The 25,975-nt window shown below is 56.1% G+C and overlaps 12 protein-coding genes across 12 annotated transcripts; 8 read left to right on the forward strand and 4 right to left on the reverse strand.

Annotated features, from left to right (window-relative positions):
* The first annotated feature begins 1,559 nt into the window (after positions 1-1,559).
* Positions 1,560-3,206, forward strand: B0I36DRAFT_313407 (uncharacterized protein). Its single transcript, XM_046152617.1, has 4 exons — positions 1,560-1,945; positions 2,065-2,307; positions 2,526-2,634; positions 2,915-3,206. The coding sequence occupies exons 1-4, from the start codon at positions 1,884-1,886 to the stop codon at positions 3,050-3,052; spliced, it is 552 nt and encodes a 183-aa protein (XP_046016260.1). The 5' UTR covers positions 1,560-1,883; the 3' UTR covers positions 3,053-3,206.
* A 260-nt stretch (positions 3,207-3,466) lies between these two features.
* Positions 3,467-4,640, reverse strand: B0I36DRAFT_345303 (uncharacterized protein; the record flags this gene model as incomplete). The annotated part of the gene is made up of 2 exons (XM_046156346.1): positions 3,467-4,157; positions 4,216-4,640. 2 exons carry the CDS (start codon positions 4,638-4,640, stop codon positions 3,467-3,469), a joined length of 1,116 nt encoding a protein of 371 aa, XP_046016261.1.
* Positions 4,641-5,752: 1,112 nt separating this feature from the next.
* Positions 5,753-6,873, forward strand: B0I36DRAFT_313412 (uncharacterized protein). Its single transcript, XM_046152618.1, has 3 exons — positions 5,753-6,034; positions 6,236-6,322; positions 6,385-6,873. Exons 1-3 carry the CDS (start codon positions 5,950-5,952, stop codon positions 6,423-6,425), a joined length of 213 nt encoding a protein of 70 aa, XP_046016262.1. The 5' UTR covers positions 5,753-5,949; the 3' UTR covers positions 6,426-6,873.
* Positions 6,874-7,347: 474 nt separating this feature from the next.
* B0I36DRAFT_313414 (uncharacterized protein) lies at positions 7,348-8,298 on the forward strand. Its single transcript, XM_046152619.1, has 2 exons — positions 7,348-7,786; positions 7,912-8,298. The coding sequence occupies exons 1-2, from the start codon at positions 7,546-7,548 to the stop codon at positions 8,043-8,045; spliced, it is 375 nt and encodes a 124-aa protein (XP_046016263.1). The 5' UTR covers positions 7,348-7,545; the 3' UTR covers positions 8,046-8,298.
* A 24-nt stretch (positions 8,299-8,322) lies between these two features.
* Positions 8,323-9,679, reverse strand: B0I36DRAFT_371812 (SET domain-containing protein; the record flags this gene model as incomplete). Its single annotated transcript, XM_046160050.1, has 2 exons — positions 8,323-9,459; positions 9,560-9,679. 2 exons carry the CDS (start codon positions 9,677-9,679, stop codon positions 8,323-8,325), a joined length of 1,257 nt encoding a protein of 418 aa, XP_046016264.1.
* An 898-nt stretch (positions 9,680-10,577) lies between these two features.
* B0I36DRAFT_237916 (WD40-repeat-containing domain protein) lies at positions 10,578-12,670 on the forward strand (the record flags this gene model as incomplete). Its single annotated transcript, XM_046149563.1, has 3 exons — positions 10,578-11,195; positions 11,258-12,383; positions 12,456-12,670. The coding sequence occupies 3 exons, from the start codon at positions 10,578-10,580 to the stop codon at positions 12,668-12,670; spliced, it is 1,959 nt and encodes a 652-aa protein (XP_046016265.1).
* A 653-nt stretch (positions 12,671-13,323) lies between these two features.
* Positions 13,324-14,997, forward strand: B0I36DRAFT_345307 (uncharacterized protein; the record flags this gene model as incomplete). Its single annotated transcript, XM_046156347.1, has 1 exon — positions 13,324-14,997. One exon carries the CDS (start codon positions 13,324-13,326, stop codon positions 14,995-14,997), a length of 1,674 nt encoding a protein of 557 aa, XP_046016266.1.
* Positions 14,998-15,898: 901 nt separating this feature from the next.
* Positions 15,899-17,265, reverse strand: B0I36DRAFT_358890 (uncharacterized protein; the record flags this gene model as incomplete). Its single annotated transcript, XM_046158036.1, has 2 exons — positions 15,899-17,105; positions 17,174-17,265. The coding sequence occupies 2 exons, from the start codon at positions 17,263-17,265 to the stop codon at positions 15,899-15,901; spliced, it is 1,299 nt and encodes a 432-aa protein (XP_046016267.1).
* A 420-nt stretch (positions 17,266-17,685) lies between these two features.
* On the forward strand, positions 17,686-18,647 carry B0I36DRAFT_62379 (thioredoxin-like protein). Its single transcript, XM_046163109.1, has 3 exons — positions 17,686-17,841; positions 17,936-18,262; positions 18,325-18,647. Exons 1-3 carry the CDS (start codon positions 17,830-17,832, stop codon positions 18,415-18,417), a joined length of 432 nt encoding a protein of 143 aa, XP_046016268.1. The 5' UTR covers positions 17,686-17,829; the 3' UTR covers positions 18,418-18,647.
* Positions 18,648-19,467: 820 nt separating this feature from the next.
* On the forward strand, positions 19,468-22,184 carry B0I36DRAFT_358892 (uncharacterized protein; the record flags this gene model as incomplete). Its single annotated transcript, XM_046158037.1, has 4 exons — positions 19,468-19,756; positions 19,841-20,230; positions 20,286-21,381; positions 21,470-22,184. The coding sequence occupies 4 exons, from the start codon at positions 19,468-19,470 to the stop codon at positions 22,182-22,184; spliced, it is 2,490 nt and encodes an 829-aa protein (XP_046016269.1).
* A 690-nt stretch (positions 22,185-22,874) lies between these two features.
* Positions 22,875-24,353, forward strand: B0I36DRAFT_358893 (uncharacterized protein; the record flags this gene model as incomplete). The annotated part of the gene is made up of 1 exon (XM_046158038.1): positions 22,875-24,353. The coding sequence occupies one exon, from the start codon at positions 22,875-22,877 to the stop codon at positions 24,351-24,353; it is 1,479 nt and encodes a 492-aa protein (XP_046016270.1).
* A 550-nt stretch (positions 24,354-24,903) lies between these two features.
* B0I36DRAFT_313424 (thioredoxin-like protein) lies at positions 24,904-25,919 on the reverse strand. Its single transcript, XM_046152620.1, has 2 exons — positions 25,690-25,919; positions 24,904-25,549 (listed from the first exon to the last, which is right to left on the reverse strand). The coding sequence occupies exons 1-2, from the start codon at positions 25,773-25,775 to the stop codon at positions 25,330-25,332; spliced, it is 306 nt and encodes a 101-aa protein (XP_046016271.1). The 5' UTR covers positions 25,776-25,919; the 3' UTR covers positions 24,904-25,329.
* Positions 25,920-25,975: the final 56 nt, after the last annotated feature.

Below are 25,975 nucleotides of genomic sequence, written 5' to 3' on the forward strand. Positions count from 1 at the left end.
CAATCTAAGGACCCATTGGGGAAACGAGAGACGTGGTGGAGAGCTAGAGAGATGCAAACGAGCGAGGGGGAACGGGTGAAGTGAGCAAGGCCTTTGAGACTTTGACTGGGACTGGAAGGGGAAGCTGGCCAGCAGGGACGGTTTTGATGGTGGATAGAATTGGGTTTCGAGTCCCAGGCTGGTGAGATGGGACTGGCGAGTTGATTGTCTAATTGACTGATTTGATTTGATGTAATCGAGGTGGCCCCCTTGAAGGTCTCCCCTCACACACCCTCCAGGGACAAGACAAAGTGGGATGGATGGATGGATGGGCCACACGATTGACTGTTGGCAGAAACCGCTTAGGACTTCCAAGGTTGTTGCCGGGCAGGTCTGGTTTGGTGTGAGAGGGGCCAGACGCTTGCACGTCAAGGAATGGTGTACAGTAGCTGAACGTTGTGCAAGCAGCAGCAAGAAGCAGCCGCAGCCGCCGCCACACCGGCGAGAGGCGCGTGGATGGAGTCTCAAACTGCAGGCCCGAGGACAATAAGGCGTGTTCCGAGTTCGCACTGGATCAGGGGCAGGCAGCTTGCAGGCAGGCACCATGGTGCGCCCCCTCGCTCCAACCCAAGGTCACTAAGGTTCGGGGCGGGCTGTTGGCGAGGAGCTTGACGTCTCCCAAGGACCACACTGGACACAGAGAGCGCAACCCACACGCACGCACGCTTTCGGCCACAGGGTTGTTGTTGTGCAGATTGATGGGCCGGCATGCAATAGCAGCACCACTAATTGTCCTTGGTAACGTGCTCGACCCGCGAGGTGTGAAGAGGAGCACTGCATGCTCGATGCTGCAGTGCCCTTCTGAGCCCAGGCCGCTTCCCCTCACTCACTTTGCCTCCTCACCACCAGCGCCCACCAGCCACAGTGCAGCAATGGCAAGGCATGGCAAGGCAAGGTCTCTGGTACCTTGCCGAGCGTGCGTGCAAGGACGTGCTTGGCGGGCAGGCTGCAGGTGGATGGATCTGGGTAGGGCCGCATCCAGGCTGAGGCTGCAAGTCAGTGTGGCTCCGTCTGCCGGAACACACCCGCGTCCGACCGGTCTGGATGTGCCTGGCCTGGCGACCACGCGCCCTGCGGCCGGTCCCCGAGACCAGAGGGGACTCCACTGCTGCCACACAGCACAGCGTGTCGTTCCGGCGGTTGCCGATTGCTCAGTCGATGCAGACTGTGGCGAGTCACTGATAACTTGTGCCCTGCCCTGCTTCATGCCCTGGCGGCCAACGTGGCAGATGAGACATGTGGCACATGTCCTCAAGTGTATCATGGCCACCCATCCTTTCCCACATCTCAGGCATTCAGGTGCCAACCAAATACTCCCAAGGTTGCTATCGGGCTGAAGGTCCCCCCGCGTGACTTGGCAAGTATACTGTAATATCGTAGCCTCATGTCCGGATGTGTCACTCCCTAGTCCCTTCCTGGTGTTCATTGCGTCCGCTGCCTTAGCATCCACCAAACCGCCCAAAGATGCAAAAGTTCCGGAGCCTTGCCAAAGCGACGCTGCAGATTTCATCCTGAGACTGCTTACCAATTGTAGTCATGACAAGCCCCCCTGGTCGCCCTCTAACACCCAAAGGCACAATCTTATGACTACTGGTTGGTCTTCAGAGTTCAGAGTCCAAGGCTACCTCCCCAACCCCACACTTGATAACTTTACATCCCGAGCGCCGACAACTCAAGCCACGGCAGCCAGGAAACAGACCTATCGCCTTCTAAGCCGACACCCCTGGCTGTGTCGTCTTGCAAGACTTCGGGCATTTGATTGACACGGCCAGCCAACACCAGTTCATGCAACTGCAGCCAGCCAATCGCGGAACCACGACTTCATCCAACCCGCCACCATCATCATGGCTTCTCAGCTTCCTGCAGTGCCTCGGGCCATCTTCACCCTGATTGAGCCAATATCACTGTAAGCACCACGCACATACACCCAGTCACATAGACTCACACGCCAGCCGACAAAACCGTGACTGGCCCTGTCAAGAGAACAATCACATTGACAACACGCTCTCCGACCCTGCAACCCAGGCTGGCTGGCTGCTTCGGCGCCCTGATCGACCCAGAGTGGTTCATCAAGCAACAGATCCCGGCCAGCACCACGATCGCTTCCAAGCTGGGAAGCATCGCTGCCTCGCCGGCGGAATCGGATAGCGCACGCCTGGTCGCCTTGCAGCTTGGCAACACCTACGGCCTCGTATTCCTCATCGGTGTGGGCGTCCTATACTCGACCAGCGAGATCAAAGTCGTCAGGGCATATCTGACAGCCTGCCTGTAAGTCAGGGCCCCCTGCATTTCAGTCTTCTTGCCACACGCGCAGGCGGCCCAGCACGGCATCACCGCCTCGCACACAGTCTATATCCCATTTGGAAACCCTTGCAGCAACTCATGATAAATCATCACAATATCATGCAAAAGAAGAGAATGAACATTTCCACATGATGAGCCATCCAGGACGGTAAAGGCTAACTGGCTGTGATCGAACCGAGCAGCATTGCCGACGTCACCCATGTCGGCCTCACATGCTGGGGCCTCGGCTACGACCGCACCATGGACTTTGCCAGCTGGAGCGCGACTACCTGGGGAAACATTGCGTTCACTGTACGTCTTTTTCCTTTTTTCTGTTCGTTTTTTTCTTCCTTCTCATTCTCCTTTCATATTTCGTGCCGTTCATTGGGACTGTGTGTGATATTTCCGCGCGGGGTTTTTTTTTTTTCTTTTTCTTTTTCTTTTTCTTTATCGTACGAGCCTCATGCCTCCGAAACGAATAGACCCAGCCCCTTCTTACCATAAAGGCCAAATCTACCATGCGGATTGTAAAATCATGATTTAGCAAAAGGGACTGACAATAACCCACTATCCCCATATCCGAGGATTACAGATCTTTCTCGGCCTCACCAGGACGGCTTATTTTCTGGGGTTATTTGGACCCAACGGGTCGTCGTCGACGCGCACGCCGCTCGCGTTAGTATCAAGCTCGCGCAAAAGTGTCGCCGGCTCCACGAAAAAGACTGCCTAGGAAGCAAGCCTACATGATAGTTGGTCACAAACAATACGAGCGCCAGAACAAGTCTTCACAGCACACACTGACGATACCAAGACGTCTTGGCTGAGTTGTGTTCGCTCCTGGCATGATACGCATGTTGACACAGTCGAGAGGGAAAAAAGGCAAAAACATATTGTGTGTGTGTCTGACCGAAAACTGCAAAAGCGCCAAGTACGATGAAACTGGAAATGACATGACTCCTCGAAAGAACAAAATTGACCCTTGTAATAGACCCGTGTTGCGCCGACTTATCTTTTCCTTCGCCGCCAGAGAAAATCGACAGTGTGGGAAATGTACAAAACTTCTTCACTTTTGGCGGGCATCCCCATTCTCCTTGGAGGGCCCTCCATTCCGATTAGACACAAACGCCACCCACGGCTCGGCGTTCTATTCCGGCCGTGGTCGCTTGGCACCGTGAGGGTTTTGCCAGTCCGACTGCTGCTGGTTGTTGCCAAAGAATGTCGGGTTGAAGTGCGGCTGCTGGAAGCCCATGCCCATACCGCCCGGCATGCCGCCCATCTGCATGCCCATTCCAGGCATGCCACCCATCATGCCACCCATCATACCGGCATTCATGCCGCCGTTCATGCCTCCCATGCCGCCGCGACCACGCATGCCGCCCCCGCGCATGTTGCCGCCCATCATGTTGCCGCCGCGGTTGTTGAAGCCCATATTGAAGCCACCACCGCCCATGCCATTATTGAATCCGCCGCCGACCATGCCGTTGTTGAAGCCGCCTCCGCCGCCGCCTCCGGCCATGTTGTTGCCGACGAAGTTGCGGTTGAAGCCGCCGCCTCCACGGGGTCCGCCAAAGCCGCCTCCGCCTCGACCACGGAATCCGCCGTTGAAGTTGCCGCCGCCACGGTCGTTGTATCCACCAGACATAGGTCCACCTCTGGTAGCGACATCCTTGTTCGCTCGCGTTGGGCCATCCTTGGGAAGTGTGCGGTACGGGTTGTTGTTGGGGTTCGTGTATGTGACTGTGTGCTTTTTCGTAGCGTTGTTCTCGCCAGCCTGCTCGATCTCATGCTTCACTGCTGTGGCGGCCTGTTGCGATACAAACTCCACATAGGCTTGACTGCGGCAGCTGTTAGCGCACGTAACGGCGGCTCAACCCACCAATGGCCACAACTTACCCTTTGCTCTTGCCATTCACTTTGTGCTCGCTGAAGGTGATGTCTTTAAGCTCAGCCTCGCAGCCTGCTTGCCGGGCCATCCCGCGAATATCATCGTCTGTGCTCCACCATGGCAAATCACCAACCAAAAGAGCGCTCGTAGCACCAGGGTCAACAGGTCTATCATCTGGTGCCTCTTTGCGCTTTACACCCTGCTGGTGGACAGGCGCACTGGTGTTGTCCTCGTTCACGTCCATGCCATGTTGGTCTCCAGTGTCGTGGTCATACGAGCCATGTTGCTCGGACTGAGATGTTGAGTTGTTGGAGCCGTTGGCGACGGTGATGGCCGAGTTGTTGCTGTATCCCTGGTTGCCCTGATCCTGTGCCTTGGACCCATTGTCCTCGGCGTCGCCGTAGATGTCGATCTCAAAGTCCTCGTCGGCCATTGTGCGTGGTCGGGTTGTCTGCTGGTCTGGTTCGTTGCTTAAGCAGATCAACAGGAACAAAATCACCCGTGAGGGTTGCGCTAGTTAGATAGCAGAAGTGACCGATGTATTGGGAATAAAATACAGGATTGGGCAGCTGTCTTTGAAAACCAAACATCAGCGTTAGAAAGGCAAACATGGGGCCGTGGTGGCTTGGTCGAGCTCCGACAAAACCAATGCCAATGCTTCTGGCACACATGACTGCCGGAATGTACAGGAAACATAGTGATATACGTACAGTCCAGATCCTCTGTATGTTTGACAAGATTTGTCCAGTACCGGACCAAGGTAGTCTTTCCACTTGCGGCCAAGACAAGGAGACGTCAAGACGAAGCTCTGTGCTTGCAATCTTGCAGGGTCTTCTGCTGCATCAATGCCTGTACGGCAAGTACGCAGGCTACAGGTTGCAAGGCGAGGGTAGCCTCGTGGGAGTAATGTACAAAGACGTCCTCTGAAGACGAAAACCAACTCCGCCCGTGCTTGGACAGTGACACGGCAGGAAACGATGCCTATCCAGCAGAAATGTGCGGCGGTCCCCAGATGGGTTGTGTGTCGATCCCTAGCACTTGAACGTCGGTGCAAGAGGGAAAGACGACTCCGGTCGCGCAAGGCTCGGTGCTGGCTGGGGTGGTGAGCCAGAAGTGAACAAGCTGTGGACGCGCCTGCGAGTCGACAGGGGGCAAGCTAGGGTGACGGCGGTCGCAAAGAAGGAATCGTCCTGGGGCGGGCAGTTGTCGCGCAAGGTGTGGCTGGCGACTGAGTTGCTCTTGGACGGAGGAGAGAGTCGGGCCTGGGAGGGGCAGTGAAGCAGAGTGGTCGACGAAGGGAGGGAGCTCCAGTCATGCCATGGATACCGGGAGGTTGAAGCTCAAACAGTGCTTGCTGCCTGAGACGACAGGCTGGAAAAGAGCTGGCCTGCACTCGCGGCCAGGGGCACCGTGGCACTAGAACTAATTGGTACTAGTGCGTCTTCCGAGCTCCAGGCCAGGCTCGCCCTGCAGGAGCAACCAGTCGCAGGGGCCAGCGGGTGTGGCTCTGCAAGCTGGCCAATTCAAGGTGTTCCGCCGCAGTCCCTGGATTTCTGGCTGACTGGCTGGCTGGCTGGGGAAATCTGGCCGCATCCACGACGAGCACCCCAGCTGGAGGCGACTTGTGCTCAACCTCCTTCTCCCGTGATACCCACGACGACTTTCCCTCCCACACACGACCGCTCACACCACCCCCCGAGCTCAACACACGTCACTCGCAGACTCCCACACAGCAATTCACAATGGCCGACCAACTGCAAGAGTTCCTCGACGTCCCCAAGGACTTTGTCAGGGAGGGCACTCAGTTCATGACCCGGTGCACCAAGCGTTAGTCAACTCCATGCCCACAGCACAATCACACGCGCCGGCACCGCGCAGCCTCGATCCAGCCTTGCGCCCGACAATGCTGAAGCCTGCTCCGACCGTCGCAAAGCACGCGGCCTTGGGTGCTGCTGCTGCGGTTGCCTGGGCGCTACGACGTCCTGCTATCGAATGCGAATTCCGCGCTAACTTTGTCTTCTCTTCTAGCCGACCAGAAGGAGTTCATCAAGATTTGCCAGGCTGTTGGCATGGGCTTCCTGATCATGGGCGCTGTTGGTTACATTGTCAAGCTCAGTAAGTCGACTTGTCCCCGTACAGACTTCCGCATCCAGATACTGACCCCTTATCCCTCGTAGTCCACATCCCCGTCAACAATGTGCTCGTCGGTGGCGCGTAGAGTCGAGATCCTGCCGAACAAGGGTGTAACAATAGCAAAAATCATGGACAAAAATACGGGCTGCTAAGGGGGTGCGCCGGTTCTCGAAGGGTCATCTTTATTGCATCTACGATACCACAAACACGCAAATTAATGAAATCTCGAGCTTTTGGCAAGTGAGCACCACCACGGGCACGACGAAGGGATCAGCTTTGATGCGCCAACGACGATGTTCCAAAGGTTCTTGACAGGTTAGGCAATTGCAACTCGAATGAAGGCCATGCCATCCTCACAGTGGTGTCGAAGTCACGGCGGTCAATAAATGCAGCAATCACAGCAAGGAGTTATTAAGCGGAGGCGAGGATCGCTTTTGTAGCATCACATGCATTACTGTAATCCGAAGCAGCACAATTCCATGTCCGAAACTAGTCAGGTGTGCCTCATGCCGTACCACAGGCGACCGTCTAACCAAAAGCTCCGAGCTTTGCGCTTGAGCTGGAGATTGTGTTCCGGCTCCGTGATTTCTTGGCTATTTATATGTCCCGAAGTGATGCATGTTAATTACTTGGCCAGCCGAATGCCCGTTCACGCCGAATCAACTTGTCGGAGGCCCTCACTCAGGGCCATTATTCCAATGGTCCCAGTCAACGACGTGTAACTAGCTCTGCCTCCACTCTGTATCGGGGACTCCTGTTCGTGCATACTCCGATTTCCCTGGTGCAAGGATAACCACAGATAATTCAACCATTGCGTGGCTAGCATGTCACATGTTCCGCACAATATCTATCAAACCTTGAGAAGTAATGGCCATTTAGTGTAGCTTGCCTCTACCCAATCACCACCCTCTGTGGTGTTGAAGTGGGGCATCTCCAGGGCGTGCAGCTCCTAGACCCCAGCTTCCATTCCCTGTCGTCATGGACCAGTGGTGCTTGGCCAGGACCGTTTTCTGATCCACGAATCTGGTAGTTTAATCGCCATCTTTGCACGACCACGCAACCATACATCCGGGCACAAGAAACAGCAACATGGCACCAAAGGGAAAGCTGGCGACGTGGTTGAAGATGGGCGCAGTGTAAGCATTCCTTGACCTCCGATCATTGGGCGACACCAGCACAAGAAAGCTATGCTTTGAACTTGTGTCATGACCCCCCCACGAACATCCCATCGCGAAAAACTGACGACTGGCTTCTTCCACAGCGGCGCCGTGGTATGCGTCGGCGGCCCTGCGTTCACCATGTGGCTGACCCCTACCGACGAGGAGTTGTTCAAGCGCTACAACCCCGAGCTGCAGAAGCGGAGTCTCGAGCGGCGGTACGAACGGCAGAAGGAGTTTGACGACTTCGTCGTGCAGCTCAAGGAGTACTCCAAGTCGGATAAGCCGAGTATGTTCTCTTCCACTCCGACGATCAATTCCCGATAGTGGTGCTTTGCACCGTGGCCGCGCGCAAGGAGCAAAGCTGTGCTGCAAGCCGGGTCACAGAGCCAAAAATTAACCTCTTGGGAACAGTATGGATCGTGCAGCAAGAAGCCGAACAAAAGCGCAAAGAGGAACGATTACGACAGGACGCGGCCAAGAGCGACGAGGCCAAGGCGCGGCAGGAGGCGATGCGCAGAGAAAGCGGTCTCTCGAGCAGCACTTGATCGCATCTCCCGAGACGAGCGAATGACAAGACGAGATCCTACGTGGGCACACTGGGGACTTGCTGTCTTTCTGTATCACTACTCTTGTACAATGCGGAACGAATCTTATGTATCATCATACAACATAGGGGCCTTGGGGCTGGGATTTGGCACGGCGTTCATTCATTTCGTTTTCAATCTCGGTATCGATCACCTGTCTGGGAACCATTGCATACTCCACCATTGGGTTCTATCCCTCTGAGCGACTTCTATTAGGCGCTGTCCTGTGCTGGTACAGCTAAGATTGTGCTTTTCCCACAATGCGGTGTATGTGCGTCTGCAATATCTGGTAAATCTGCTTCCATCTACGGACGAGCATTTCCCTCTGCTCCGGTCTCCCCACCGCCATCCCTCCCACTTCCTCGATCTTCGTCGCCGCCGTGCTCAGAGACTCCCTCAGCATGCCGAGAACTAAAAGATCCACGGCTTCCTGAGTCGCCTCCCCGTCATCGGCCCCGTCCACAAACCTCCTCCACTCCCCGTGCTTGCAACACAACATCCTGACCGCAACCTGGGTCCGATAGCACACCCCTTCGCGATCGAGGACATACTTGCCGAGGAACCCAAACTCCTCCAGTACGTCTCGCTGCGACTCGTCCAGCTTGGCGAGCACGACCTCGTCCAGCACGACTTCGTCCCAGCGGTTCTCGTCCATTGCGAACCCGTACTCGACGAGCAGCTTGTCGTTCCCGTGCCGGCCGTAGCAAATGTGTACTTCGTCACCCGGGTTGTAGATCTTGGACGCCCGGAAGCTGAACCCTCGGTAGTCGAAGGATACCTTGCATGTGACGGAGTCGTCGTCGGTGTGGTTGAACAGGTCAGCGACCGGCTGGAGGGCCATGTGGTCGTCCCGCGGCCGCTTCTTCAGCTTGGCGTTGGTGTAGTAGAATGTCCGCGTGTTGACGAGGAGCCAGGCATGCTTGTACCTAGCCTTGAGACCTTCGTCTTCGTGGTCACCGTCCTTGTCGTCTGTGCCTTGTTGACTAGCATTGACTGATGTACTGCCCGAGGCGACATCTTTCTCTGCTCCTCCTGCTGTAGCCACCGCTACAGGCCGTACCCCCGCCCAGTCCTTTGCAAACTTGGCCTTCTGCTTATCGAGCAGCTCGCGCGCGGCACGCGGCAGGAGAGCCTGTAGCTCCTCGGGCCAGAGCAGAGGTGCCGTGCTGAGGTCCTCTGGCGTCGGGCACACGGCGTCCCACGCTGCATACCGGCTGTGCTCCTCACTGCTGGGATTGACGCCGTCGAGCATCAGATCGGCTGCGAGCAGGCCGTGGACTGACATTTTAGGCGGCAGCTTACGGACTAGAGGCTTGGGGACTGTGTCTAGGGTCCTGAGACAAGCGATGGGGATCTCGAGGACAATTTCGTTGGGCTGTTGGTAGGTGTCAGTGGCGTATATTTACTTTTTTTTTTTTTTCGTGTGCTTTCCTGGCAACGTTCATGTTAATACGCTGTGATTGCAAAGTACTGACCTGGATCTCACGAGTCGCGACGAGCCCGATGCCCCGGCCAGGCATCCTCTGCGGCCCAAGACCATTCAGCTTGACGCCTTTGGGACCTGCCCAGGCAATGAGCTGCTCAATCGTGTCCATGTTGGCGAGCTCCTATAAATGCGATGTATGAGACATGGAGGTCTCGTCTTGTGTCTTGTGCGCAGGGCTGCGGAACTGTTTGGTTCTGATTGAATGTTGCTTGCTCGCTTAACCATGAGATGTGCTCGGCTACGTAGCGTGGTAAGTCCTTCGGAACGTAGACGTCTCCTGTCGCTTGAATCGTGTGAATTTCGCGGATGTTCATGTCCAACTAAAACTCGAAGCACTTAAATTTTAGTTGCTTTTAATTCTCCGTTTAACAATTCCAGATTTGGTGTTTTCAAGGTTTCACAACCGCAGTATCCTGCCGTAACACCAACGACCTCCATTTTCAGCCTTTTCTCAGCCCCAGACCATGTCTACACAAACACAAAAGAGCGCTTCAATCTACAAACACCACGGCAGATCTGCCTGTAACTGAAGGATTGCCAATCCCTCCAGAGGAAGAAAGGGTGCATGCGCCACTAACTAACTCCGCTCTTAGCTCCGGCGATAAGGAGGAGCGGGACCCCATCCATCTCCACCCCGCAGGCTGCTCGCTCAGTGGGAGCTCCTCGGCGAGTCGGGGTAGCTCGCCCTCTCTCTATGCCGTCATGAAATGGCCATCTCACTTGTCTTTGCATTATTTGACTCACCCAGCCTTGGTTAGCATCAGCCTTTTATTTTTTTGTGCCTCGAGTGACAGCTGGACCAAGTGCTCGTCTTACACCTGCGCCTTTTCTTTGACCAGGAAAAAGGGTACAAGGAATCTGGGACGAGCGCCGGTTGCCCGAAGTCGGCATCATCACGACTAGTGGCCCGCTCTCGCCTGGCCGACTTGGCGAAAGCTCAACACGCAACGCCCGCAGTTGCCTGCAAGGCAACAAGCGACAAGATGACTCCAGAAGAGATCCGGCAGATGTACCTTGATGGGGACCTAGTCCTTGACGAGGATGACTATGCCAACGAGATTGACTTTGCGGATGCTTACGAAGGGCTAGAAGAAGAGGACGACGAGGAAGATGAGGAGGACGGAGAAGAAGGTGAAGCTGAGGAGGAGGAGGAGGATGAGGAAGACGAGTTCCACGATGCAGAGGGCGGCGAAGTCGAGGTCGTCCTAGAGCTCCACGGAGCCGATGAGGACGACGAGGAAGGAGAGGACGAGGAACGTGGACACGCTGCACAGACGCTCCTGTTCCAGCGGCACCTCTTGAGCCTGGTGCGCGATCCCCGCGGTGGCCTCCAGCAGCGACGGATATTAGACCTGCTTCGTAGGGCGAATCTGGGTCATCTGTTCGCCGACGATGAGGAACTGCTCAACAGCCTGGATGATTCCAGGCGGAGGCCGAGGGATCCGGATAGGTTTCCCAAAGTGCCCAGCGAGAAGGGCCGCGAGCTGATGAGCTCTGGCGTCTTCGGGAGGAGTGAAGTCTCTCGCCTCAGGACAAAGAAGCGTCTTGCTCGTCGGCTACTTGACCGTGAGCTTGGACTGGGCACCAAGTCGGCTCGACAAGTCAACCAGTCAGCTATTGCTCAGGTGGGGCACACGATCCTGTCCAGCTTGCAACTTCCTTGAACGATACTGACATGCGTTGCTAGTCCTTGATTCCCAGCACAGAGGCAGAGTCGACCATCTACTACCACTCGCCCGTGTACTCTGGGCAGTTTTCCGACGACGGCAACTTCTTCTACTCATGCGTCAAAGACTTCAAGGTGCGCATGTACGACACGTCAAACCCGTACAAATGGAGGCATTACAAAACGGTCGTATATCCCGGCGGCGCATGGACCTTGACGGACGCATCCCTCAGCCCGGACAACAAGTGGCTCGCATACACTTCGATCCAGAGTAACGTTTGCTTGGCGCCGACGGATCCCAACGATACTGGCGACCCGTACAATCTGAACCTCGATGATGGTCGTAACACGATAGGGCGTTGGGGTCGAGCATTTGGCATCTGGTCTGTCCGCTTTTCCGGAGACGGCCGGGAACTGGTCGCGGGTACCAACAACAACTCCATCATTGTCTTTGACATTGAGTCTCGGCGAGTCTTGCACCAAGTCAGAGGCCACACCGACGACGTCAACGCCGTGTGCTTTGCGGACAAATCGTCACCGCACATTCTCTACTCTGGCAGCGACGACTCCCTGATCAAAGTATGGGACAGGCGTAGCATGGGTGACGGACGGGAAGCCGGAGCATTTGTCGGCCACATCGAAGGCCTGACCTACCTAGACAGCAAGGGTGACGGCCGCTACATCCTCAGCAACGGCAAGGACCAGAGCATGAAGCTGTGGGATCTCAAGATGATGTACTCGACGGCACAATTTGCCGAGCTCAACCCTCACCAGCACACCGCTGGGGCGGGCACATTCGACTACCGATGGGGCCCATACGACGACCGGGACTGGTTCCCGCACCCCAACGACAACTCCGTCGTCACATATCGTGGCCACAGTGTCCTGCAGACGCTGATCCGCTGTCATTTCTCGCCGCCAGGCAGCACAGACTCACGCTATGTTTACACGGGCAGCCACGACGGCAAGGTTTGGATCTACAACATGGACGCGACCGTTGCGGGAGTGATTGACGTCAAGAAAACCAGCATGAACGAGCATGCGCTACCGCCGGTCTACGACCGGGTCCATGCTCGGCGAGGGTTCCGCGGGTGGACGACATGTGTAAGAGATGTGGCGTGGCATCCTAATGCTCCCTTTATCGCAGGTAAGTTCTTTATACGAAGCGTTGGAGCGAGAATGAGCAGTCACTGGACATCAAGTACTAACACCTTGGCAGCATCCGCGATCAATGGGTGGGAGCATGAACTCGGCACGGTGACTCTCCATTCATACAACGAGAATAAGATCGACGAGGGCGAGCCACGGATGGGGACATCATACGATGACAAAATGCGGCCTGTCAGGTCGGCCGCTGGCCAGAACGACAGCGAGTCTGATGACGACGACTATGTGCCTGAGGAAGAAGAGTCGGATGACGATATTGGCTGGTAGTCATGGCGCGATCGGAGGGTACGTCCTGTGCCGATGATGCATAGAGAGAAGCCGTAGCTCTGTCATGGAAGACGCAAGAGACACGAGGTAGAAGTGAGCTTCTTAAAAAAAAAAAAAAGAAAAAAAAGACGGTGTCCCTCACACTGTCGATGATAGTTTAATAACTGCGAACAGTGGGAGTACAAGGCAACGTGGGGCATGCAGCATTACGTCGGGTTGGGGGTGTTGATGCAGCCACTGTTGCTTGGTGGTGGGCCATGTGGCCCCTCCTGCTAGGTATGAATCCCGGTCGTCCCGCCTTATCTTGATCACAAGGCAACGGTTTAGCTTCAGAGGGCAGACAAGACACCGCCGCCCTGCATTCTTCTTTGAACGTCTTCCTCTTCTTGTCGTGCGGCTGAGTGTCTGTTTCATTGCCTTATCATCTATGAGCTGTTCTTTCACGGTGCTCACCATTCTGAGAGCGTCCTCGCCGCCCCTGCTGGTTGCTCTCCGACCCTGGCACAGTCTCTATCCGCCCAAGTAAACAAAAGGAGCCACTCACGTACCACCACGCCCCTCGTGGTTACGCCCTGGGCTCTTGTTGCCTTGTCTCAACAATAACCACGCATAGCACATTCTGCAACCTCACCACGGCACCGCAAGCCTGCAAAATGCCGACGATGGCGTCCGCGCCGGAGAGGCCGGACTTTCCGCCTCCCTCAGACCTCCCGCCCGTGCCAGGCTCACCTACATTCACCTATGCCTCGACAACAAACCAGCTCTCGTCCTACAACCTACCACTACCTCCGCCGCCGCGACCCAGCCATGCCGTCCTCACAAAGGCAGATCTCGAGCAATCCCAGATTGCCTATTCGGACCTCATAGCTACGGCAAAGGCCTACCGAGTCGCCCTTGCCAGCCTCAGCACTGCATCCTCAGCATTCGGCTGCGCCCTCGAAGCATGTGCTCGCCTCAAGGAAGCCCGCGCCGACACGCTCAGCTCCAGTGGTCACGGCCACATCCTGCCCATGACCAACAGCTACACCGCCAACGGCGGCCGCCTGCAGTCCTCGGGCGCCTGCACGGCCGACCTTCTCCTCAGCGCCAGCGGAGTGCACCACCTCATCGCCAACCACCAGCAGATCCTGTCGGAGACGGTCTACCGGAGCTTCGAGGTGCCGCTCCTCGACGAGCTCGACAAGTGGCGCCGCGAGATGGCCGACGAGGACCAGTCGTACCAGAACGAGGTCGCCGCGCGGGCCAAGGAGATCCGGCGGCTCGAGAAGGAAGGACTGAAACTGCACAAGCAGCGCCGCAGAGACCTTGGCAAGTTCCGGGAGCACCTCGTGGACCTCACCAGCAAGCTCGACGGGCTCACGACGCTACAGGGCGAGCACTCGCGCACGCTGCTCAGCGAGAGCCAAGTCACGAGCAGCCGCATCCTGGACGCCAGCTGTAGCCTCGTGCGCGCCGAGGTGGAAATCTTTGAGAGCCTCGCGCGCAAGGGTTGGAATGGTGGTGGGCTGGACGATCTCCTGGAGAAAGGACGAGACTTGTTTGCGAATGAAGACGATGCCCTCGGCGCGTCGGCGGGAGTCTTGGCAGCCCATGCTGGCGGGCAAGGAATCACGAGCACAGGCACGGGAGCTGCCGATGGCGGTGCGAAATTGTTTAGTATACTGCCGCCCAAGAGCATCTTGGCTGACTCGAGCGGCGGCGGCGTCGAAAACAGCAACAACAACAGTTCACGAGGCAGACCGCGAGGTCATGGACGTGCAGACTCGTTGCTCGTCGACAGTGATCGGTATCAGAGTCTGACTGGCGCCATTGACCACGATCGCACCGACACAGAAAGCATATTCTCCGAGTTCAACCAGAGCAGGGGTGTCAGGCCGTTCAGCCCGCAGCCGATACGCAGAGTTCCGACTGATGTCATCATGGACCCGGACTCGCTGCCTGATAACGAGACAATTACCCAGAGGGAAGGGAACAGATCATCGCAGACATCACAACAGCCTGAGGACCTGATGGACCTCTGCACGCCAGGTTTCAGCATCGATGAGCGTGAGGAGGAGGACGACGAAGCTGTTTCTCCATGGAAGGATGAAGGTCTCGATCGGCAGCCTCTGATGTCAAGCCACAACCAGAACGGCCACATTGACAATGACGATGACGAGGATGAGATACGCACGATACGGCCTGACGACGACGACATCGATGGTGAAGCAGATTCCACAAATGGCGCAGATACAATGGCTGGTGATGGTGATGAATCGGGCGAGTCCGGTGATCCAGCCGCGATGCCGAGCGAGAAGCGCAAGAGTCGCTGGAACCTCATGGGATAGGACTCTGAGCTTTCAGTTGACAGTGACGACTTCTTGCACAAGGGACATCCCTCGCCTGCGCTGTTCCTGCGGAATCCATTCCAACGGCGCCGCAGTGTTGATGGGAGTGGTAATGACTATAATGAAGGACGGGGTCGAGAGGACAAAAGAAGCAGTGAAGAAGGCGGTGTCCGGAGGATCTCGAGCTACAGAAGTTGTCAAGAGCACATTTGTGGCGATGATGAGGCTGGCAAGCATGATGGAGAGGACGCAGAGGACGCAGAAGACGTGGAAGTGGAGGACGATATGGCGCTGTAGACTCCTCTGGTCCACGGCAGCCGGATGACTCATTTTGGGTGGTATGCTAGGCCTTCAGACGCCTCTTCCAATGGTATCAGATGAGCCTCCACGTTGTGACGACTGGGCATGGCTTTTTCTGCTGGGTTTACAAGGGGTGATAATAATGAGCGAGGGTGGTTCGATCGCCTTGAATGATGCGTTTTTGCGCCGTGCATAGATACTTAGATTTTGTTTTGATGCATACATACCCCCTTTTCTTGTTCATGCGATGGAAACGATTCCACAATTCGACCTCCTTGTAGTACAAGTCTGCCTACACTGGCGTCCACGGGTGTGTTCGTTTCGGTCATTTGTCCCTTCGTATCTTCATCCACACCTAAGTCTCATTTGTCTTCAGCGGACACAAAGGCAGGCAGGTCTGCTTCTTGTGAAAGGTTGTCTTGACCAGAACAAAACGGCGCAAACATTTGCGCTATGAGTATTATATTATCGTATGTACACTTTATCATGTCTTGCAGTCTATCATTACTACGTCAAAAATCGCTTCCAATCGGCAACGTTGCGCGGCAGATTGCAGTTTCTTCTGCAAATCGTCCTTAAACCCTCGCCCGGCTCAATTCGCCTAGTCGTCCTTGTCGCCACTAACGAGCTCACGACCGAACAAGCCGAACCACAGGTCGAGGTAGAACATGATGACCCAGTACAAGCTCGCCTTGGCCATGTCAAAGTCGCCGTTGTCGTTCCGGGGCACCTGCGAGCCGATGATGCTGCCGCTGAACCAGCCGATGAGCGGGATCTTGGCGAGCAGCCGCTCGAGCGCGCTGGCCTGTGGCGCGAGGGCCTCCTCTGCGGGTTTCAGCGTCACGCGCCGCGCGGTGGGGATCACGCGGCAGTATGTGCCATTCGTCTCGTCGGTGGTCTTGTCGCGGCCTTGCAGCTGGTGCAGTTGCTGGTGCTGTTGCTGCGTTAGGTCAGTGCCGGTAACTGTCGCTGTGGAGGCTGTGGCCGTGTCGATTGTCTGTGTTGACGATTGCGATTCTGGCGTGTGCTGGTCGAGCTGCTGTCTCCGGTTGAGCGCGGGCGTTGACCACCGTGTCTGTTGTGACGGCCGCCTCCTGTCGCCTCCTCCAAACGAAGAGCTTACAGTTGCAAAGGGGTCAAACATGGCACCGTCGCCGACAATCTCGAGCACAGCGGCGTCCTCCTTGGGTGGCATTCCGTGGAAAGGCTCGGCGTAGATCAAGTGACCAAGGATCTTCTGAGGCGACGCATAGATCGCGGCGTCGGCGGCATCTGCCGACTCGAAGGTGACCTTGACCCAGTGCTCTCCGCCCGCAACTCTGCTGACACGCGCCCTTTCTGCCGCCGTCAGAGGCTGCCGCCTTGTGTATGCCGGGTCGCGAAGCTCCGATTTGTAGCGCCGCGACTCGATCGGGGGTTCTCGTGGGTAGTCCTCGCATATCCGGCCCGCGAGCTGCTCAAAGTGGTTGATTGACGCGTACTGCTGTTCTGGAGACTGGTATCCCCTCAGGATGACTTCGGTGGGCACTTGGATGAATCGCGGGGCTTGTTTGGTGGTCGACGGATCGGAAGAGTCGTCCTGCGCCTGTCCGAGACCGCCGTAGCCCAGGTTGCGACCGGACGGGGCGTCGGCGCTCTTCTCGGCGCTGGCAATGTAGTTGGAGAAGAGCTCGTCCGCATGCTTCATCGTGGCATCTTCGCGCTTCGGGGCCGCGCTGCCTGTTCGCGACCGTGACCGCCGGGTCGACTTGCCGAACGAGCCCGTCTCTGTCACCGGCTTGCGGGCGCGTGCGACACTGGGTTGGGCTCTGCACGTCGCAAACTGCGGTTAGTAAGGTCCCGCCATGGTGATATTATCTGGATCTGGTGGACTGACTCTGGGAAGATCATGGCGTATGGCCTCTGGACACCATCTTCACCCGTGTACAGCTCCTCGTCAGGGACGTTGTGCAGGATCAAGGGCCGCATGGTCGGAGAGGGTGCGAGTACAAAGATCTGGTCGTATCGTGCGGCTGGGTAGCGAGGATCGAGAGCGCGAGGCAGAGTGCTGAGCAAGAAATGGGTTGTGCAGCTGTGCTGTAATGCCTAATAAGCCGGACTTGACGAATTCGAGATGTTGCTGCAAAGAAAGTCGGGCGGAAAGGAACCGCTTCCCGGACAACCATGCGCAAGAGGCCTGCTCGAAAAACAACAATGGGGCTGCCTGACAGGGGAGCCGGAGGCCCTTAGCTCTAGGGCATCGGGGCTTACCCTGTAATGCGATGCTACGGGGCGCTAGGTACATACACTTGCAGCAGCTCTAGGTGTTCCTGTGGGGCCGCGTGGGCGCTCCAGAATGCCTAAAGCACGAGCTCCCCCATGTGCTGGAGAAGTTACGTCAGGGCGTCTGAAGCTCACTTGCAGGCTCAGCTCTAGCTGCGGAGCTGCTGGAGATCACCCCACGACGACTCATCCAACTTCACAACTCGCATTCCCCCAAGCTTCTGTTCCACTACCACAGCCGCCCTTTTGCGACGTCCCAGCTTGCCCATCATGTTCCGCTTTGTGAGTAAAACCTTCCGTGCCCAGCGACCGAGATTTCCAAGGCCTAGCGTCGTCAATTGCGTTGGACTTCTGACTCACGCAACGGGGCTTTTAGCACAAAACCCTCGACATCATCACCCTCTTCCACAAGGCTGGAAATCCAGCCTCGACCCGTGCGGTTACCCTGCTGAAGCAGATCTCAGCGAACGCCTCTGAGGCTGCCACCGGCGACCAAGCCAGCGACCACAGCGCGCAGACCGCACCACCGCGCGAGGAGTTTGAGCTCAACATCACCGAGGACCCCCCCACGGAGGACCAGCTGCGCACTATTCTCGGCTATGTCGGCCAGAGCAAAGTCGGCTCCGTCGTCAAGGGTGCCTCTTCAGAGTCGGACGCTATCAAGAAGTTCAGGTCGAGCGCCGAGGCTTTCCAGCGCCCAGTGGTAAGATTAGCGTTGATCAAAGTCCCACCCCCATCCACCGAAACTAACACAGTTATTGGCAGATTGTTGACTGGAACAACGGCAAGGCTGTTGCCGGAGCCCAAGAGTCAGAAATACTCAAGCTCCTCGAGCAATCAAAAGGCCAGTCGGCTTGAGCCACTGCCAAGTCTTTGCCAGCACAAGCTGCGCGCAAACTTGCTCAAATGTACAATATACAATTCAGAATGTAAAAGAGATACCACAGCCAGCCACAACACCTTACCTGTTACGCGAGTTTCTGCTTGAAACACCGTTCGTCCGTCACAGACAAGGTTGGCTTACCAAACGTGCTGTTTTGGGTAATTATGCACTGGCTGGACTCATCAACTACAGGATTACGATGCCGAATGGCAGTTTGCTCCACAACTCCGAGAATTGGCACTGGAGTCAACAAGTTTATTGATTGTCTTTGAGCGATGTACTGCCTTGTTGATACCTTGCTCACGATGTCTTCAACTTTCAGCACGTAAACGATGAGATTTCTACATGGACTTCCCGCGCTGGGCGCAACCCTGGATTCAAGTGTGGGAGCGTGTGCTGTAAATCACATTCAGTGGGTAGAGTGCTCAGCGATCAATGCCCATGCTCAAGATCACAATACATTGCAACCAAGAGCTTGAGGCCATCGGAAGTTCACCTTCTCCTCATCACCGGAATCATGGCCAGAGTGTGATGCGTGCAGCTAAGAACGATGCCAATGGTCGTTCGTTTGGTGCCTGGCCTGGCCTCGCAAATAAGAATTCAATGAATGACGCTGGACAATCTTCCTCCTACCAGTCAAAGTGTCGTTCGTGATTCATTGTTCCGATGCTAGCAAGCGGCTCCGATTGCGCAGTCGTTCGCCCTCACCACGGCAACCAGCGACACTCCTTTTCCCACCAACCTGTCCAAACCAAGTCGTTTCAATGCGACCGATCTCTCAGCTATTCTCTCTTGCGCGTTCTTCCATTTAAGTTTCTGCTTCGTCCGATACAGCATCGAGCCGGCAGCATCAGCATCAGCACACCTAAGCATCTCGACCATCGATCTTTAACTTGCATTACGAGTAATTCCCTCGCACCTGAACAGCCTCGTCCTCAACCATAGCTCCTGCCTCCAAAACTGGCCGAATTCGTAAGGCACGCGTGCTGAACGACCCAAGGATGGCGCCGCCATCTTGGCAGAATATGGCTGCCGAGTCTGCCCGAAGCGCTGGACCTCCGCCGCCGCCAACGTACTGGGGTTTTCAGGAGTTCTATCAAGCCGAACCTCCCGTCAACTTCTTCAAGCATGTCCCTCCCGATTCCCTAGCACTATTCTCCACGGAGAGAGGTAAGCGGCAGTTCAAGGCTGTCGCCAATCCCGACTGGAAACGAACTTGCTATGCGTGGCCTGCGGAGAAGATCGCACATGTCTGCCACAGCATTCGGCAGGAGTTTCCAGCAGAGTCCAAGTATCTTCGACCTATTCGTTCCTGTAAGTGCCCCGAAATCAATCTATATAGATGCCTGTCGAGTTGAGGGTGATGCTGTGCTGACCTCACATTCCACTCACGATCAGACTGCGATCTGTACAACTATTGGGACGCACACGACATTTACCACTACGGGGCTCAGAACCTGAACAACATCATCAACCGCATGATCCAAGAGAATGAGTATTTTCTTCCTGAACTGTGCGAGGGTGCGAGGCCAGAATTCGAGGGCTGGGTCAACCAGATGCTTGCAGACTCGAGGTTCGAGCAGAGACTGAAGATCTGGAACGACCCGGTCTCGAGCGACATTCTGAGCACGATAGACTATGCGCGCCAGGCCGAGCTTAATGATCTCGAGAGCTTCTACTTGCCTGTCTTGCGTGAAGTCTTGTGGAAAAAGCATGTCTCGCTACAGAATCGCTCGCCAGTCCTCTCGCAGTTGAAATTGCATGGACAAGCCAGCTCGCCAACCAGTGGTGAGTTCAGAAGCCATATTTCCTGAATAGCAAATCGAGACTGACATTCTGTAAGACAATGCTTCCAATACTTCCGCCGCGGTCAAGTCGCAGACTTCTAAGAGACCACTTGTCGTGGATGGGACATCAGCAAGTGCAGCCCGCCGACGCCAGAACAATTCGTGGCTAACAGACTATGCAATGAAGAACCTTCCCAGCCATGCTCCTCATCATGTCCAGCTTGGCCTGACCCGCGCAAAAGCTGGGCTCGTTCCTCTTACCTTCGCCGAGATCCCTCCTCGCCCAGAGCATGGAGGCTTTCCTTTGAGCACCTCGCACAACGTGCCCTTCTCAACTCCTCGGCCTCATCAGACTCCCCTTCATCAGAACACTTTGAGCTCGACCCAGCGCCACAGTCGCACTCCATCTGCTTCACATGCTTGGCAGGCCCGACTAAGCTCTAGATCTGTCACTACGCCCCATTCTGGCTACCAAACGCCATTCCTGCCGGCTGGTCTTTCCACTGCCGGGCCCCGACCACTGCCAAACCCGCCGCAAAGGCAGCCGGGTCAATCGACGCCTCGCGACGTCTCAAGCTCCGTGACAGCGCACCCAGTCGCACCTATTGTGGCTGCGTACGGCCCTGGCCCGAGCGAGTTTCCTGTCCAAGTCGGGCGCTTTCCAAGCGACTCCCAGTCTTCACAGCCGCGATCCTCTCCTGCGCCGTATCGTCGTGATGCCAGTGGTGCAGACGGGCGATGGCAGGCCATTGGAAACGACAACCTCCACGGAGTCAAGCACGCGTTCAGCAAGAAGCGCAACGGATCGAACGTCACGTCTAGCCGCGGAAGTCTCTCGTCAGCTCGACACAACAGCATCAACGATGCGAATCACCAGTTCCATAGGCGCAGCAGCACCCACTATCACGACTGTGTGAACGTGGGTCGTACCATGGACGAGCGCTTTGGCGTGTGCCAATGCGTCAAGTGTGAGGCGTTATCTCGAACCATCTTGGTCACCCTTGATCTTGCTCCGCACAATTTTGGGAAGAGCCGGACCCAGTCTCCGAGGTTCGCTGAGGATGGACCTGCGAAATTACACGAGATTTTCTCGAGATTTGGCGACATTGAGGACATCGATATTTTTCCTTCCAGAGATTCTGCCGAAATCAGGTGAGTGGTCTTGTGTTTTTACCATACCTACAGCATTGGCCCCGCGTGCTGGCTTCAAGCATGCCTGCTCACACAACACGCCCTCCAGATTTCTAGCACCCGGCTCGAACCACGTCGCGATCTCGGAGACCAACAAAGACTTCCAGCCTCTGTTCAACAGGGAGCTGAATGTATACTATCCCTATGACTCGTATCACAACAAGAACAAACCCGCACGGCCAGACTCCAACTTTGTCACCGCGGGCTTTCCCAACAGTGCTTCCGGCAAAGGAACTTCGGCCAAAGCGAGCCCAGCGTCTTGCTCATTCACTGCAGAAGAATCGCTCGTTCCGCTTACCCAGAGACAAACTTCGAAGTCAAGTAACGGCCAATCTTTCTCCTCGTCTGATACCCTCGCCAACAGCAAGATCGACTCACCAAAAGTGCTGAGCCCTCAGCCTCCTACTGATGTGTCAACAACAGAAGGAGGAGGAAATTGCACGGACAAAGGTGAAGCAACGTCTTCCGATGCGGCCCAAGCCTCGAAGCAGCCCTCCGGGTCTACGACGGTGTCAAAAGGCAAGTATCTTGAGAAGAAGCTGAATACGCCGTTGCCCAAGAGCGTGGGGCCTTCCATGAGCACCGCCTCTACTACTCAGGCAGCTACGTCGATCGCTCCGAGCACTACTTCTTCCACCACTACCGCGGACAGAAAGGCGAAGACCAAAGCGTCTAAGAAAGGCAAGAAGATCCAGTCGGCTCCGCAGCCGGACGCCACGCCCGAGCGCAAACAGACTAGGAGCACTGCAGACAGATCAGCTTAGGATGCTGAGCCTGCCCGCGCGCACCAGCCTGCTCCGGTTTCCGACCCTACAAAGCAGCACTCGTTCTCAGGAACTCTTTTTGTCAGCAATAGAGGTTCTCCTCAGAGGCACATCCACCAGCCTTGGAGAGGTTCCAGCACCGTCCGTCGCGGAGTTGGCCATTCTCAGCACAGCTCCCATGTTCGACAAAACTCCTCCCAACACCATGGCAATGGCAATAATCAGAACTTGGGTCAGCTGCACGTCAACAAGCAACGCAAGCAGGATGCCACCGGCTTCACATCACCAGATAGGGAACCTTCAGACCTCAAGGACGTCGGTGCAACGACCGCAGCCAGAATTCCACCCTATCCTCATTCTCAGATTATGAACAGGGGCACAGGTTCTCGAAAGTCATCTTTGAATGACGGTGGTGTTCAAGCCCGACAGCCAACAGATGCTGACCCTCCACCGACATCAGCCGAAGACAGTGGCAACCGCGTTGCCGGGACCTCGAAACAGTCCAGCACCAGCACTGGTGTTCTGGAGTCCTGGCCAGCGTGTGAAAACCAGCCGAGGCACGGTGAAGACTGCGATGGCCCCTCTCACCGGATTTTGGCTACCAGCTCTCCTGGATTCGGAGCTTCTCGCACATCGCGAAGCTCATCTGTTGCCTTCTGCGGACGAACGCCGTCCCATAGCCGGGCTTCCATGTGCCCGCCACGTCCGGAGGACTTGCTGGTGAAGCAGCCTTCGCCCACCTGCATTGGTCCTGCTCACTTCACGACTGGTCTTAGAACCTTGAACCCTTGCGCTGCGGACTTTGTATCGCCATCCCGCAGCAAGGAGCAGCCAGTGTCAGGAAGCGATGATGGCAAGAACACTACGGGAGAATGCACTTCGGTTCCTGGTGGACTCGATGGCTGCTTGGAAAGTGAATTGAGCCCAGGGTCTGGTTCGTCTCCGACTATTCTCACACCTGCCTTTGACTCCGCGTCTGAGGGCGACGACAATACTGGTCAGGGCTCAGCTGGGAACAAGCGTGCCTCATCACCTGCACTGAAGTCTTCTGACGAGGGTTCGCTGGCAGTTCAGCCGGCAGGCAGCTCTGAGAAAGTCAAGACCACGGTGGTAACGACGAAGAAAGCGTCAATAAAGAAGGCAGATACAGCCAGTTTGGTGCCCAACACTGCTTACAGCCATGAAGCTGTCGACACTCCCGCAACTGTTTCGGCAGACACAACGCCGGCGAACTGTACTCAACTGGGTTCTCAGCCGACCAAGAAATCCAGGAAGAAGAAGTCCAGAAAGAAGACAGAGCCAGAGGCACATTCTGCCGAAGAGCAGACAGGGGAGGAATCCAAGCACGCTGCCAACATGCTGCCGCGGCGCTCTCACGACCAAGACGACAAGCAAAAGCACATTGTCGGCCAACCTGAAGCAGAAAGTGATCGCCCAGGCAGCAGAGCCTCGACCGGGAAGCACAGTCATCCCAACACTCCAAACATGTCTCATGCCTCGCACAAGCTGCATTCACCGCAAACTACCAGTGCACCCGGTCGGGCTAAGAACAATTCCTCACAAGCTAGTGACGATGAGATTCCGAGCTGGAGGAAGAACTTGCAGCACCGTAAGAAGGCAGCTCAGGAGCACCACGAACGCCGACGACAGATGATATCCACAACTTCCGGCAATCCGATCGGCAGTAAGGAGGATAGCAAAAGCCAAAAGAGCATTGATGCCGTATCTCAAGGCAACCGGACTGGTAAAGAGACTGGTAAAGCTCACTCTAGACCGCCACCCCGTGCTGTCGCAGTCGCAGGGCCCGCGCTGAACAACAAGAAGTCTTCGCGGTCTCTGATAGCAGGCCCATCGGGCAAGGCCTATCCCGTGGACACAATCCGCAAGTCACCCACAAAGGCCAAGGGTGACAAACCCGTCGACAGAATCTCTTTCAAGCCTGAGGACTGGCCGGAGCTCCCGGCGACTCCCAAGAAACTGCAGCAGCAGTCTCCGCCGATCGATGCTGTGGCCGGCGCGATGCCCACGACGAACAAAGACGGCTTGAATGACGAACGAGGCAAGGTCGAAAAGCCTGAGAGCGTGGTTCTACAGTCTGAAGCAGCAGTCACATCTACTACCGGTAGCGACGACATTGCGGGTGAGAAGGACAATCAGAAGGTCTTATAGATGTGGCAGGATGGAATGGTCTCATCTCAGTGTTGTGATTTGGAAATGACAACTCACCGTCTTCACTTAGACAGCAGGAAATCACTGGCATGAAGGTTGGAGCAAGGGCAGGGATACATGACCGGAGAGAAGGGCCGTTTGACTTTGTGATGCCGGGATTTCCAAGGATAGTGAGCTCAACAGTCTTGGGGGGAATGGAAAGTGCTGCCTTCGGGTGCATAATAGCTGACCCTTTTCATGTACTCCAGTAGATGAAATGAGGATACCTGTTCCGGCGAAAATATACCCCAGGATGAACTCATGCGAGGCTCAATCTGCTCCTGCGCAAGACAACACCAGCATGCGGTTGATCACGCATGCTGCCGCTTCTCATGGTGCTTGCCGTCCATTACCTTGTCAAACCTTGCCCGATAGGCGACTTCACCTGTCATTTCGGCACGAGCAGATTGGAAATGTATGCCCAGATGCCCCGAGACGCCCTTTTTGCCTATAGGGGGCATTCATTCCTAAAGTGCTGATTCACTCCGCAAACCAAGCATGTGAATTTAAGTCATGTCGGCTTATTCTTTGCATTTTTGATATCGTTGACATATGTACAGTTCCTGCTTCCCTCCAAGTGAGCAAGCGATGATGCAGTTTACTCATGTTCCCTGGCGTCAAAACCTTCCCGCAGCAAGAGGTGTGTCTTGGCGCTCACCTCCGGGACAACTCGAAAGTTGTTGTCTTGTCCCCATCTGCGGCACGCGCGGCATTGCCCTGGGACACATCAGTGCACCCCTAAATCGGCGTTCGAAGTAGCTGTCTCATGGCCGTGATTGCAGCCTGCCGGTGGCATCCCACTCACGGCATGTGCTCCCTGTCTGTAGCACTGCCTGTGCCACCCCCTCTTCATGATCTACTCGTGCCCGCCTCTTGTCCGGGCATCCCTCCTTCCCCGCCCCTTCTCAATTTTCCTTGTGTCCACCCTCCGAGACGTCTACGACGACGCGGCGGCGGCAGGGCTGTCGCCCTTGACGAGCGAGGTGACGGTGTCCTCGATCTGCTTGTCCGTCAGGCCCTCGAGGGACTGGCTCTTCTCGCGGCCAAACTCGTACCGGGCATACACCTTGGGGAGGGTGCCGGCCGCCTCACGCAGCAGGATGGGCGTGTTGGGGTTGTTCTTCTTCATGGTGGGGTATGACCTCGTGAGGAAGGTCCTGCTCGATTGTAGCGAAGAGTCGTTAGCCGCCTGCGCAGATTCTTGGTTGGAACAGGGTGGAAAAGTGTTCCCCGTTGGTTCTGCTCAAAAGATTGTGGTTTTCGTAGGGGATGCACAAAGCAAGGGTGCTTGGCTCACCTGGTGGCGGCGCTGGCCTCGCCCTGGCAGAAGAGGAAGCGGACCTCGCGGAGGGCCTGCGAGAATGCGTATTTGCCGGTCGACATGGCTGCGGTGGGTGGGATTTCGTAACCAAGTCGTGGTCGTGAGGAATTGGGTTGCTCGACAGGGCCACTTTCGCGATGGAGGTTGACGCTCTTGCTCGCACGCAGGCACTAGGTAGCGTAGCGTAGCTTCGCGCTTCGAGGGTTGTTGTATGCAGCTTTGCAATTGGCCGGCTGCAATTGGGGGAGTGGCCTGCCGGAAC

This window comes from Microdochium trichocladiopsis (genome assembly GCF_020744255.1).
Source record: "Microdochium trichocladiopsis strain MPI-CAGE-CH-0230 chromosome Unknown B0I36scaffold_2, whole genome shotgun sequence".
Classification (NCBI taxonomy): Eukaryota; Fungi; Ascomycota; class Sordariomycetes; order Xylariales; family Microdochiaceae; genus Microdochium; species Microdochium trichocladiopsis.